The 15074-nt window shown below is 38.2% G+C and overlaps 1 protein-coding gene across 1 annotated transcript; it reads right to left on the minus strand.

The window, feature by feature from the left end:
• Nucleotides 1–5771: 5771 nt before the first annotated feature.
• On the minus strand, nt 5772–14707 carry LOC131804102 (modular serine protease-like). Its single transcript, XM_059126469.1, has 4 exons — nt 14479–14707; nt 10676–11083; nt 10452–10602; nt 5772–6282 (listed from the first exon to the last, which is right to left on the minus strand). The coding sequence occupies exons 1-4, from the start codon at nt 14609–14611 to the stop codon at nt 5772–5774; spliced, it is 1203 nt and encodes a 400-aa protein (XP_058982452.1). The 5' UTR covers nt 14612–14707.
• Nucleotides 14708–15074: the final 367 nt, after the last annotated feature.

Below are 15074 nucleotides of genomic sequence, written 5' to 3' on the forward strand. Positions count from 1 at the left end.
CGACTTGATCGAAACCCACGTAGCAGTGACCGAAAAATGGCTCGTGAGCTGAACATATCGCTATATTCCATTCGGCAAATATTGAAAAATAAGTTCGATGCGAAGCCATTGAAATTCCAAAAAGTGCAACTGAAACAGAAAGAAACTAGACTAAAGAGTTGCTTGGGTTGGCCGAAAGTGTCAGTGGTGAACCTCCGAATTTGGTTTTCTCTGATGAGAAAACATTCGTTGTCCAGCAGTTTGGTTGGCCACCAAAACTCAAGCGCGGGCCATGGTGATGGCGTGGGCCGCCATAACAGCCGATAGTCGCTCTCCGCTCGTATTAATCGACCGTGGCTCGTATTAATCGACCGTGGCAACTGCTTGAACAACGACCCCTTTCTGACGTTCCCTTTCCGTCAAGGTACTTTACTCAGGCTCTTTATATACAAAACTGAAGAGATGTGACACTCACTTTTATGTATGCTCTCAGCTTTTCGTCTCTCTTCTTCCAATTTGCAGTTCTCTCGGTATTCACTTTGTCGGAAACTAATTACCAAAGATCTTAGTGGATAAGTACGACTCTCTGACAGTCACACTCTTTACCACAGGTCAAGGAAAATTTAATACCGACCACGAATTACCCCAAGATCACATTCGACAGCATGTTCATGTCATCCGCGCAAGCCACAGCTATCTGTAACAAGATGAACAAGTAGAAAAGCAGTAAGTTCGGCTGGGCCGAACTTTGAATACCCTCCACCATTTGGAACGAATTAGAAAATATTCAAAATAATAAAATCAATTGAAAATTCTGTTAAAATCTTTAAAATACCTAATATCGGAAGGTGCCGATATATGGGGGGATATACGCTATTGTGGACCTATATAGACAAATCTATATCTGGGGGTAAAGTACTCACAAGGAACTCCTTTTGTGGAATTTCAGACAATTCATTTGAAAAATGTGACAAAAACCATCAAAATACCGAATACCGTGGGGGTACCGTTATATGGGGGATATACGATATCGTGGACCTGTATAGACAATTCTCTCTCAGTGGGTGAAGTACTCACAAGGAACTACTTGTGTGGATTTTAAGACAATTCCATTGAAAACTGTAGCTAACATTATCAAAATACCGAATATCGGGGGGTACAGCTATATGGGGGATATACGATATCGTAGACCTATATAGAGAATTCTTTTTGAGGGGGTAAAATGCCCACAATGGACTCCTTTTGTGGAATTTCAGACAATTCCATTGAAAAATGTGGATAAAATCATCAAAATACCAAATATCGGGGGTACCGTTATATGAGGGCTATACGATATCGTAGACCTATATAGATAATTCTCTGCCGAAGTATAAAGTACCCACAAGGAACTACTTGTGTGGATTTTCAGACAATTCCATTGAAAAATGTGGCTAATATCATCAAAATACCGAATATCGGGGGTACCGTTATACGGGGGCTATACGATATCATGGACCTGCCTGCAGACAAAAGAGAGATTTGTGCAAAATTTTAGCTTCCTATCTTAATTCGTTTAGACTGTAGCGTGATTACAACATACGGACAGACGGACGGACAGGGCTAAATCATCTTAGAATTTTACGCTGATCAAGAATATATATACTTTGTTGGGTCTAAAATGATTATTTCGATGAGTTACAAACGGAATGACGAACTTAATATACCCTCCATACTTTTTTGGTGGAGGGTATAAAAATAGGAAGAAGTTCCTCAAAGCGCTAGCCTGCAGCTCTTGGAGTGGGGACAAGGAAACCTTGTTGACCTCTTATAATGTGATAGGTCGGCCTGTGGTATACTAGTGCTACGCAGTGGAAGCACATCCAGACCTGCCAGAATTCTGCCCTGAGAACTGCGACAGAGTGTCTCCTTATGACACCAAGGCGAAAGTCCTTCCCTTACGTCAACATAAGCATATGCTTTAGTTGCAGTATCTGGTGGATCCAACCCCACCCAGGCGTGTCAGGAAGGACATACTCGATCTAGAACATACTCGATCCAACGCTATAAGACAGAACCTCTAGATCAAAAAGCCTATCAGGCAGGTCTGAGTGGCATTCATACCGTTGCAGTCGCAGATGCCATCAGCAATTATAGGATGAATGTCGTCATCGGAGTCTACCCCCATATATTGCAGTGTAGTTTTGGCGTAATTTCGTTCAGGATGGTGCAGTCGTCTCAATTCGTATTGGGCACGAATTAACGAACATGTGCGTGACGTCTGTCCTGTGTATGATACAGGCCCGAACAATACGCTACACCTCTTTAATTGCACCGCCAAACTCACTCCAGAAGATCTCTGGTTACATCCCATTGAGGTTCAAGCTCCAGCTTGAACCAGACTAGCAGAATCTAAACATCTTCATGTATTACTTCTACAACAACAACAACTAAATTGACACCCAGTTTACGTCCTCGGGCACATTAACGATAAATCACACAGTTTGTTATTATATCCTCCACCTTGAAAAGGAGGGTACATTAATTTTGTCATTCCGTTTGTAACATCCCTAAATATTTGTCCACTTTTTCGAGCACTGCTGGTCGTATATCACGAACAATGCTGGCCTCCAAGGCGTCAATTGTTGCTGGTTTACCAGCATAAACCAGTGACTTCACGTAGCCCCACAGGAAATAATCGAGAGGTGTCAAATCGCACGACCTTGGAGGTCAATTGACAGGTCTATTTCTCGAAATCAACTTATAACTTATCGCCAAATTTTGATTTCAATAAGTCGATGATTGCGTTTGCCGTATGGCACGTAGCGCCATCCAGCTGATAGAACATCTCCTCAGGATCAATGTCATCCATATTTTTAAACAAAAAATCATTGATCATGGTGCTGCAACGATCTCCATTGACCGTAACGCGAGCTCCGGCCTCATTTTTGAAGAAATAAGGTCCGATGATGCCACCAGCGTGAAAATCGCACCATACGGTGCATTTTTCTGGATGTAATGGGGTCTGTAGGGTCTCTTGTGGATTGATCCCACTCCATATGTGGCAATTTTGCTTATTAACAAACCCGTCAAGCCAAAAATGCGCCTCATCGCTGAACACAATTTTGAGATAAAACAACGGGTCATTTATCAACTGCACTAGAGCCTGAGTAAATGTTGATAATTTCGTAGCGTTGTTCAAGCTTGAGTCTACTCATGATGATTTGTCAGAGTATACTGAAACAAATAAAAAAAAAAGTTTCATCAAAATTTAATTTTTTGTGTTAGGATGGTTGGTATTGAAAATCGGTCCATGTTTTGGTATAGCACTCATATAACGGTACCTCCCGATATTCGGTATTTTGATGATGTGTGTTACATTTCTTTACGGATTTGTCCAAAAATTGGTATTTGTAGTCCACAATGGGTTCTACCTCCGGTGGCGGCGCATAGTATATATAGGTCACGTCTTGTAATAGCCCCCATATAACGGTACCTCTCGATATTCAGTATTTTCATTATTTTTGCCACATTTTTCCAAGTTGTAATCAGGCTAGAGTAAAGATAGAAAGATAAAATTTTCTACAGATCAGTCTTTTGTCTGCAGGCAGGTCAAGTTCGAAGATAGGCTATATCGGTCCACGATGTCGTATAGCCCACATATAACTGTACCCCGATATTCGGTATTTTGATGATGTTAGCCACATTTTTCAATGAAATTGTCTGAAAATCCACACAAGTAATTCCTTGTGGGTACTTTATACCTCGGCAGAGAATTATCTATATAGGTCCACGATATCGTATAGCCTCCATATAACGTTACCCCCGATATTTGGTATTTTGATGATTTTATCCACATTTTTCAATGGAATTGTCTGAAATTCCACAAAAAGGAGTCCCTTGTGGGCATTTTACCTCCTCACAAAAGAATTGTCTATATAGGTCCACGATATCGTATAGCCCCCATATAACCATACCCTACCATATTCTGCATTTTGATGATTGTAGCCAAATTTTTCAATTAAATTGTCTGACAATCCACAAAAGAAGTTCCTTCTAAGTACTTTACCCTCTGGAAGAGTATTGTGTACATAGGTCCACGATATCGTATATCCATATAACGGTACCTCCCTATATTCGGTATTTTGATGATTTCAGCTACATTTGTCAATGAAATTTTCTGAAAATGTACACAAGAAGTTCTTTCTAAGTACTTTACCCCCTGGAAGAGAATTATCTACACAGGTTCACAATATCGTATAGCCTCCATACAAAAGTATCCCCCCCCCTTTATCGTATTTTGATTATTTTAGGGACATTATTCACCGGAATTGTTTCAAATTTGGTATTTGAAGTTTGTAATGGATACTACAGCCTAAGACAGAAAATTGTCTGCACAGGTTCACGTCTTCCTATAGCCCCCATATAACGGTACCTCCCGATATTCGGTATTTTGATGATTTTAGCGACATTATTCATCGGGTTTTTTCAAATTTCGTATTTATAATTCGTACAGATCATGACAAAAAATCGCGTATGCCAGCCCACGTCATCGGAGAGGTCCTCCCAAAGTTCGATATTTTGATGATTTTAGGGACATTATTTACAGGAGTTGTTTCAAATTTTCAAATCTATGCCCGAAAATTGTACAGGTCTTGGTATAGACCCTTACATCCTTATATTCGGTATTTTGACGATTTTAGGTACAATATTCGCCGAAATTCTTTCAAATTTCGTATTTGAAGTTCCTAATGAATACTACAGCCTGTGACATGAAATTATCTATGCAGGTACAGGTCTTCGTATAGCCCCCATATAACGGAACCTCCCTATCTTCAGCATTTTGATGATTTTAGCGACATTATTTTAATGACTTATGACAAAAGTTGCCAACGCAGGTCCACGTCTTCGTATAGACGCCAATATAACGGCTATATTCGGTATTAATAAGATTTTAACAGAATTTTTAACGGATTTTATATTTTTTAATTTCCAAATTCTTTGCAAATGGTGGATGGTATTCAAAGTTCGGCCGGGCCGAACTTCTTATGTTACATAAATTGTCTGAAATGGCCAATTCAAGTATACATTTTTGCAAAGAGTTCACCTTAAATTAAATGATAATAATTCCATAAATTGAAATATAAGGTATGAATCATATTGAACCTAAAAATAGAATAAATTATAAGTTCCTAAAGCTTTATTTATAAAAAAATAAAGAAACATTAAAAATTAAATAACCTATTAAACCGCTATTTTACAAATAATGTTAATAACTTTAAATTTGAAGATAAAATATTAACTTCTGGAGTAGGAAAAATTTATCAACCTAATATACTTCCTTATTTCTATAACTTAAAGTATACATATTTGCAAAAAGTTCGCCTTACTTAGAAATACTCTATACATACTCCACACAGTTCATAGTCCCAGCAGCTGTATTGATGCGTCTATCTATATTCTTCTACAATGATACTCTATAACGCTATCCATAATTAGCAGGGCTACCCGTCACAAATATGCATTTATACTTGAAATGTGTGTGAATTTATCGGATTCCGAGCGGTTTGAATTTAAAACTGGAAGGAACTACTATTTAGGAGCTATATCTTAATCTAAATCGATTTACCCTAAATATTTAAGGGGGATATTTAAGTTAGGTATGACCTCTCGTACCAAATATCATATTCAAAGTTATGAACGATTACGATTTTTTCTTTTATCTTCTCAATCGAGCAAAGCGCTCCAACAGAAATGCACACCTTGCCAACCCGTTCGTTTATTTCTAAACTTATTCTTCCACGCACATTGTTATTCTACAACAAACTTAAATCCTCTTCCATTTCCTTCCGGAATTTATTAAACAAATCGTCGAGCATATATTTGGCATTTGTCACCGCGATGTAACCTTCGCGGGCGCATCCATTTACTGTGCCCGGCGAAAAACTGATAATACCCAATAACGAGAATAATGCTTCTCCATAGATTTTTAGTTCCTGGGCAAAACCACTGCCGCTGTCACCGCGACAAACACCCTCGTCGTGACCGTTGTATAGACAAAATTTATCCGGCGAAAGAGTGGCACCAATCGAATCGTGCAATATACATTCATTATATCCTGCCGATGTCATAGTCACTTGTTCCAAACTGTTGTTCAGCTCATTATAACCGGTCACAATGCCCGTGATATTCGAAGGCACAAAATAACGGGTAAGGCCACCGGCAGGTTTATAACATATAGCCGATACATTTTCATTATAAATTAATGACAAATCCAATTTGATAACTGCAATATCGGCAAAGCTTCTATTTCGGGGGCCTTCAAATCTAAAAATATAGGAAATAAAAAATAAATAAATATATATAAATATATGAAATATATACAAAACCAGTAACAAAAGAATTAATTTGAAGTAGATCATACCACCGATCAACATTTGGCTTTAGAGCAGTTATAATTTGATTTCAGGGGGAACAAATATTAGGAGGCTATACAATTGCTATAAAGTGCATGATATCACTTCGAGAAGGATTATAATAAAAAAATACATCTCGGTGCCGAGTTCCACAAAATTCGCTTCATTTGGGCTGATATTAGCCATTAATTGCACAATAAACTTGAAATCGGTATTTCCAAGCTCTATAAGATATCTATATATATGGGAGCTAAAGCTTGTCTGAAAATTTTATACATTTGCTTCTAGGCTGAATTCGGTCGAATCGCCCAAATTTCAGGTCATTTGGACTGATAGGGACCATTTGGTGCACAATTAACCAGAAATCACCCGAATGGAGATACATATATGGGAGATATATCCAAATCTGAACCGATCTTAAAAAAAAATTGCCAGAGGTATTTCTGGGCTGCATCCGATATCTGGTACCAAATATCTTTAACGTGAAGTGCATATTACGAATGTGGAGAACTTAAAACCCCAAATCGGATGAAACATATATATGGGTGCTAAAGTTATATCTGAACCGAATTTTATATACTTGCTTCTCGACTAAATTCGGTTGGATGTACCAAAGTTCAGGTCATTTGGTTACGATATCGTAGACCTATACAGACAATTCTCTTTCAGGGGATAAGGAACTCATCAAAAACACCGTGTGTGCATTTTCAGACAATTCAATTGAAAAATGTCGCTAAAATCAGCAAAATACCGAATATCGGGGGGATTTACGATATCGTGAAACGATATAGCCCATCTTCGAACGATATAGCCCTTCTTGCACACAAACGACAGATCTGTGCAAAATTTTAGCTTCCTATCTTAATTCGTTTTGACTGGTGCGTGATTACAATAGACGGACGTACGGACAGATTTAGAATTTTACGCTGATCAAGAGAATATATACTTGCTTGGGTCTAAAATTATTAGTTATTATGTTATTATTAGTTCGATGAGTTAAAAACGGAATGAAGAACTTAATATACCCCCCCCCCCCCCCCCCCCCCATACTATGTATGGTGGAGGGTATAAAAAATAACGAACTTACCGCACACTTACCTCACGCTACATTTACATTCAAACTTATGGTATGCTCATGGGAAACTCCCTTATACCAAACATAGCGGATATTATTTTCGATACACTTTTAGATAACATAATTTGTGAACTTGACCAAAAATAACTTGGACGAAATTTTCTGCGATAATGAGTAGAATGTTGCAAATGAATGTCGCTCTACATTCATTTAACTCATACCATAATAAAATAAAATCGAAAATGCAGACTTTGATATGAAAATAATAGGAGAGCAGCAACATGAATAACAATGGAGCAGGATGCATGCTGAATTATTGCACAGCCAATAATTTAATTATCAAAAAACGCTGATCAGGAGGAGAAGAGAAAATGCGGAAAACAAGAGTAATAACATAGATACGAGGGCGATTCGGAAACTTCTTAGCCTATCAATGAAAGAGAATTGTAACATTTTTCCGATTCTTTTCCGAATTAGGAAAATAAGTCTGCACAAATTTCCGATTCTGATGTTGAATTCAGAACAACATTATGTGAGATTGAAAGTTTTTTCGGAAAAATATCGCAAAGAATATTACATTTCCCTAACGAATTCAATAAGAGTTTGAAAAAAAAAGAAACAAGTAATAAAGCAGCTGTAGTTCCCATTTAAATTAAATTCGAAATTTGCTACAATTACGGTGACTTATGTCGCAAAAATCATGAAAATGCCGAGTATGAGGAGGTACCGTTGTCTGCGGGATATACGAAGACGCGGACCTGAATACAATTTTTTTTTCATAGGCTGTAGTACCCATTACGAACTTCAAATACGAAATTCAAAATAATTCAGGTAAATAATGTCGCTGAAATCATCAAAATACCGAATATCGGGAGGTACCGTTATATGGGGGCTATACGAAGACGTGGACCCGCACAGACAATTTTCTGTCATAGGCTGTAGTATCCATTACGAACTTAAAATACCAAATTTGAAACATTTCCGGTGAGTAATGTCGCTAATATCATCAAAATACAGAATATCTTGGGGTACCGCTATACGACGATATGGACCTGCACAGACAATTTTCCATCATAGGCTGTAATATTCATTACGAACTTCAAATAACAAATTTGAAACAACTCCGGTAAATAATATCGCTGAAATCATCAAAAAACCTAATAGCGGGAGGTACCATTATATGAGGGCTACACGAAGACGTAGACCTGCACAGACAATTTTCTGTCATAGGCTGTAGTATCCACTACGAATTCCAAATACCAAATTTGAAACAATTTCGGCGAAAAATGGCGCTTAAATCATCCAAATATAGAAAATAGGGAAGTACTGTTATATGGGGGATATGCGATATCGTGGTCCTATATAGACACTTCTCTTCCAGGCAGTAAAGTGCTTGGAAGTAATTTCTAGTATGGATTTTTAGACTATTCCATTGAAAAATGTACTTAAAATCATCAAAAAAAGTTATTCGTGATGGAATTCAAACGTGATAGTGTGATTTCTTTTTATTTGGCTGGAAAACCCACAAATGGCTATCGTTAGAGCACTCTAGCATTTAAATGTGTCCATGATATTGGTAGCGCAGCCCGACGTCAAGGAAGTGGACGGAAGAAAATAGCAACATCAACAGAAATGGTTCGAAACGTAAAGAAGTGACTTGATCAAACCCGCGTCGCAGTGAGCTGAACATATCGCAAAATTGCATTCGGCAAATATTAAAAAATTAGCTCGGGGTAAAGCCATTGAAATTTTTAAAAAAAGGGCAAGAACTTACACCGCAACAGAAAGAAAATTGACTCAAAAAAGCTAAAGAGTTGCTTAGCTTGACCGAAAGTGGTGAACTGCTAAATTTGGTTTTCTCCGATGAGAAAACATTCGTTGTCCAGCAGTTTGTAAACAAACAAAATGATCGTCAGCTGAAAATGTGCACCTTCCGTTGGCCACCAGAACTCAAGCGGCGTCCATGGTGATGATGTGGCCCCCTATAACAGCCGGTGGTCGCTCTCCGCTTGAATTAATCGACCGTGGCATCAGAATTAATGCCGAATATTATAAATTAAATATTCGGGAGGGTGCATTAAAGCCTTGGGTACGCAAACATTTGGCCGCAGACCTTGGACATTCCAACAGGACTCAGCATCATCGCACTTAGCACGAGCTACCCAAGAAAGGTTACAAAATGAGGTTCCTCGCTTCATTTCCAGCCACCAATGGCCACCAAAATCTCCGGATACCAATCCGTGGGACTGTGGTATCTGGAGTATTTTGGAAAGCAAGGTTGGCACTAAAAAATACCAAATTGTCGATCACCTCAAGCAAGCGCTTCGCTGGGAATGGGCTAAAATACCGCAGAGCAACATTCGGGCAGCGTGTGACGGTTTTATTGGATGTTTGACATTTACCGACATTTTTTGCTTTCATTCAATAAAATTTAAAGAAAATATAAAATGACGGCGTTTGACTTTGATGCAGTTTTCTTATCTCACCCTGTACTTTTGAGTAAAATTTTATCAATCTACTTCCTTTCGTTCGGAAGCTAGAGCGATTTCCACAGACAGACGGACATCGCTAAATCGTCATAGAATTTTATGCTGATCAAGAAAATATAATTTGTGGGGTCTAAAATGTATGTTTGGAGGTGTTACAACGGAATGACAAACTTAATATACCCCCCATACTATGGTGGACGGACGGACAGGACTAAATCGTTAAAAAGGAAAAGAAAACACAGCTTTATCTCAGCACGCAAAACAGTTGGGCAGAACTGACTATTCATTTTGAGAGAGTAGTTGTCGAGCATTCGCAAGTGAATCAAATCACACTCATGCCTTCTCAAAACACAACAAACTCACATACCGATGACTGTGTGGATGTTTCTCCGACTTACATAACTCCATGAGTTCTTAGTTGAAATGTGTTTTTTTATGAAAGGCAAGAGATGATTGTAATTCTCATTCACTTGTGAATGCACGACACTTATGAGAACATGACATATATATACTTACCTCTCGGATACGTGAATAATCTGAGCATTTCTTATTTGTGGTTTACCCGTCTCAGGGTCATTGAAACCTCGTCGATATTTACCAGCAACAAATTGAAATTGATTTTGACTGAACAATTGCCTCAACTTGTTATCCCAAAAACAGTGAGCAGCTATAAATAAAAATAAAATATTGCTAATATGATGATAGAAATGCATGACATTGATGCCCCGCTCCTAACTTACCGGATAAAATAAGCCGTGGTGTGATTATGGAACCACCACAAATAAAAACCCACTCATTCTCTACTCGCTGATATATCGAAACATGCCATGGAACCTTATTGGGATCAGTTTGAATTCCACCCTTGGTCAGGGGATATATGCTCACCAACGGATGGCCGCAGTCCTGTATGCACGCTACTCGTACTTGATCAAATGTTCCATTGGGCAGGCATGTTAAATTCTGACGATTTGTGAGAAATTCTGTTTGCCAATTGAAATCTCTTTTGAAACCCGAAGCACAATTGATTTCGACTACACTGCCGATGGGTATACCAAATCTATGAAGAGAAGACTCTACAAATTGGCCATACGGTGCGAAGACATTATAAATTGTTGAGAGTCCTTCCAAGTGTTGGGAGTCGCAAACCACTAGTGAGAAAAATAAAAAAAATATTACAACAAATAACAATAGCGAATCACCACTATATTCATCTATTTTAAGAATCAGATAAAATTTTAATATAAAAATTTACTGTTTTAAAAAGCCAAACATTAACAAAAAAATGTGTGAAATAAAAAGTTATACAGGGTTGCCCATATTCGACAGACCTTTGGGCCAATCGACGAGGCTTGTCCGTTGGTAACATTCTTTAAATCAATTGAATTTTGTACGGGAACAAATGCAAATCAATGCGAATAATCCGTTGTAAAGTGGACCGAGCCATGCCCAACTGCTGAGAACGGCGTTTTTGGGGACCTCTCAACACTGGCTCGTACGGCAGCGATATTCTCGGCCGATCGCCTTGGTCGACTTTTATATGGCCTCTTCGGATTAGAAAGAGCCTTACCAGTCGAAAATTTTTCGTATAAACGTCTAATGGTGTTCTTAGAAGGCACACTTCTCACATTTTTTTAATGTTTTAAAATCACGTTGAATTGACTTCTTGTAAATTTCAACTATTTCAGAGTGCTCGCGTGGCGTGTATTGGTTCATGGTAAAAATCTGCTTGGACTGACGCTTCAAACGCGGTATGTCATCTCTGTCAAAAGTTATGGCATTGCCAGATGGGTCCGTCGAATATGGGCAACCCTGTATAGGAATTTACACTACTTTGGTATTTCTGCGCCACCCTGTATTGGGAGCTCAAACACGTAGCGACAACGCTCCTGCGGGTGGTACTGAGCGACTTCGTTTAGTTTTTGACACCAGGAAAGTCAGGAGTAGCAGGGCGCTTGAGAAAGAAAGAAAGAAGGAAGTCACTAAGACATCCATCCCGAGAACCGTTCTACTCCTCGACTCAACCAAGATAATTTCCCACTTATAATATATTCCTAGGGGAAACTGCTATAACCCCATATAAATAATCCCCCTCTCACTTTTATATCCTCGATGTCCGTCCCTCGAAACGAAATGACGTAGGTTGATAAAATTTTACTCAAATGTATTTTATGTCTGCAGGACTTTTGGTATTGAAAATGGGCCATGTAGGTCCACGTCTTCGTATAGCCCCCATATAACGGTACCTTCCAATATTCGGTATTTTGATGATTTTGGCGACATTATTCACCGGAATTGTTTCCAATTTGGTATTTGAAGAAGAAAATTGTCTGTGCAGGTCCACGTCTTCTTATAGCCCTCATATAACGGCTCCTCCCGATATTTAGTATTTTGATAATTTTAGCGACATTTTTTACCGGAATCGTTTCAAATTTGGTATTTGAAGTTCGAAATGGACACTACAGCCTATGCCAGAAAACTGTCTGTGGAGGTCTACGTCTTCGTATAGCTCCCATATAAGGTTACCTCCCGATATTCGGTATTTTTATTATTTTAGCGCCATTATTCACCGGAATTGTTTCAAATTTTGTATTTGAAGTTCGAAATGGACACTACAGCCTAGGACAGAAAATTGTCTGTGTAGGTCCACGTCTTCATATAGCCCCCATATAACGGTACCCCCAGATATTCGATGTTTTGATAATTTTAGCGACATTTTTTGCCGGAATCGTTTCAAATGTGATATTTGAAGTTCGAAATGGACACTACAGCCTAAGACAGAAAATTGTCTGTGCAAGTCCACGTCTTCGTAGAGCCCCCATATAACGGTAACTCCCGATATTCGATGTTTTGATAATTTTAGCGACATTTTTTACCGGAATCGTTTCAAATTTGATATTTGAAGTTCGAAATGGACACTACTCCTAAGCCAGAAAACTGTCTGTCTTCGTATAGCTGCTATATAACGTTACCTCCCGATATTCGGTATTTTTATTATTTTAGCGCCATTATTCACCGGAATTGTTTCAAATTTGGTATTTGAAGTTCGAAATAGATACTACACCCTAAGACAGAAAATTATCAGTGCAGGTCTACGTCTTCGTATAGCTCCCATATAACGGTAACTCCCGATATTCGATGTTTTGATAATTTTAGCGACATTATACATCGGAATTGCTTCAAATTTGGTACTTGAAGTTCGAAATAGATACTACACCCTAAGACAGAAAATTATCAGTGCAGGTCTTCGTCTTCGTATAGCTCCCATATAACGATACCTCCCGATATTCGGTATTTTGATGATTTTAGCGACATTATTCACCGAAATTATTTCAAATTTGCTATTTGAAGTTCGAAATAAATACTACAGCCTAAGACAGAAAATTGTCTGTGCAGGTCTACGTCTTCGTATAGCTCTCATATAACGATACCTCCCGATATTCGGTATTTTGGTGGTTTTAGCGACATTATTCACCGGAATTGCTTCAAATTTGGTATTTGAAGTTCGTAGTGAATCTTACAGCCTATGACAGAAAATTGTATGTGCAGGTCCACGTCTTCTTATAGCCCTCATATAACGGTACCTCCCGATATTCGGTATTTTGATGATTTTAGCGACATTTTCTACCGGAATCGTTTCAAATTCGATATTTGAAGTTCGTAATGGATACTACAGCCTAAGACAGAAAATTGTCTGTGCAGGTCCACGTCTTCTTATAGCCCTCATATAACGGCTCCTCCCGATATTCGGTATTTTTATTATTTTAGCGCCATTACTCACCGGAATTGTTTCAAATTTGATATTTGAAGTTCGAAATGGACACTACAGCCTAAGACAGAAAATTGTATCTGCAGGTCCACATATTCTTATAGACCTCGTATAACGGTACCTCCCGATATTCGGTATTTTGATGGTTTTAGCGACATTATTCACCGGAATCGTTTCAAATTTTATATTTGAAGTTCTTAGTGGATCACTACAGCCTAAGACAGAAAATTGTATCTGCAGGTCCACATATTCTTATAGACCTCGTATAACGGTACCTCCCGATATACGGTATTTTAATGGTTTTAGCGACATTATTCACCGGAATTGCTTCAAATTTGGTATTTGAAGTTCGAAATAGATACTACACCCTAAGACAGAAAATTATCAGTGCAGGTCTACGTCTTCGTGTAGCTTCCATATAACGATACCTCCCGATATTCGGTATTTTGACAATTTTAGCGACATTTTTTACCGGAATCGTTTCAAATTTGGTATTTGAAGTTCGTAATGTATGCTACAGCCTGTGACAAAAAATTTTCTATGCAGGTCCAGGTCTTCATATAGGCCCCATACATCAGTACCTCCCTATATGCTATATATTTATATATATTTAGATGATGTAGATGATTTTAGAGACATTGTTTACCGTTTATTTCATGTTTCGAATTTAAATATGGTAATGGGTTATGACAAACAAAGCTTATGTAGGTCCCTGTCGTATAGACCCCAATATATATATTCGGCATTTTTAAGATTTTATGATTTATTTCAACTTACCTTTGCATTTAGGAAATTCAGCTGAAAAGAATCCATCACCACACAATACACTCCCCAAGAAGGCTGTTAAATTATTCATTTTGCACTCCACGTGCACAACCTCACCTTCTTCGACAAAATCTCCTGGTTCCATTGTTTTGTTTCCGTGTGTATGACGTTTTACAACGATGTTTTGAAGAATAAATGGTATCTCACAGCGTTTTTTGCCGTTTTTAGATAAGACATGATATGGGCCAACAACTAAGACTGGAAAAACTATTTTTTTAGGAATGGAAAAAAATTGCATCTATTATATGTGTAATGCCGAAAAACTATAGCTACAATTTAATGTCTATTTAGCGATATCCGTCCGTCCATCTGTGGAAATCACTCTAGCTTCCGAACGAAATGAAGTAGGTTGATAAAATTTTACTCAAATGTATATTATGTCTGCAGGACTTTTGGTATTGAAAATGGGCCATATAGGTCCACGCTTTGGTATAGCCCCCATATAATGGTACCTCCCTATTTTCGGTATTTCGATTATTTTAACAACATTATTCACCTGAACTGTTTCAAATTTGGTATGTGGAGGTCCAGATCTACGTCTTCGTGTA

This window comes from Musca domestica, unplaced genomic scaffold, assembly GCF_030504385.1.
Source record: "Musca domestica strain aabys unplaced genomic scaffold, Musca_domestica.polishedcontigs.V.1.1 39, whole genome shotgun sequence".
Lineage (NCBI taxonomy): Eukaryota > Metazoa > Arthropoda > Insecta > Diptera > Muscidae > Musca > Musca domestica.

Coding starts and splice junctions, on each gene's coding strand:
- LOC131804102 (XM_059126469.1), bottom strand. CDS start 14,611: ATGGAACCAGGAGATTTTGTCGAAGAAGGTGAGGTTGTGCACGTGGAG. Junction 10,603..10,675: donor ACCACGGCTTATTTTATCCG/GTAAGTTAGGAG, acceptor TTTTATTTATAG/CTGCTCACTGTTTTTGGGAT. Junction 6,283..10,451: donor ATTATTCACGTATCCGAGAG/GTAAGTATATAT, acceptor CTATATTTTTAG/ATTTGAAGGCCCCCGAAATA.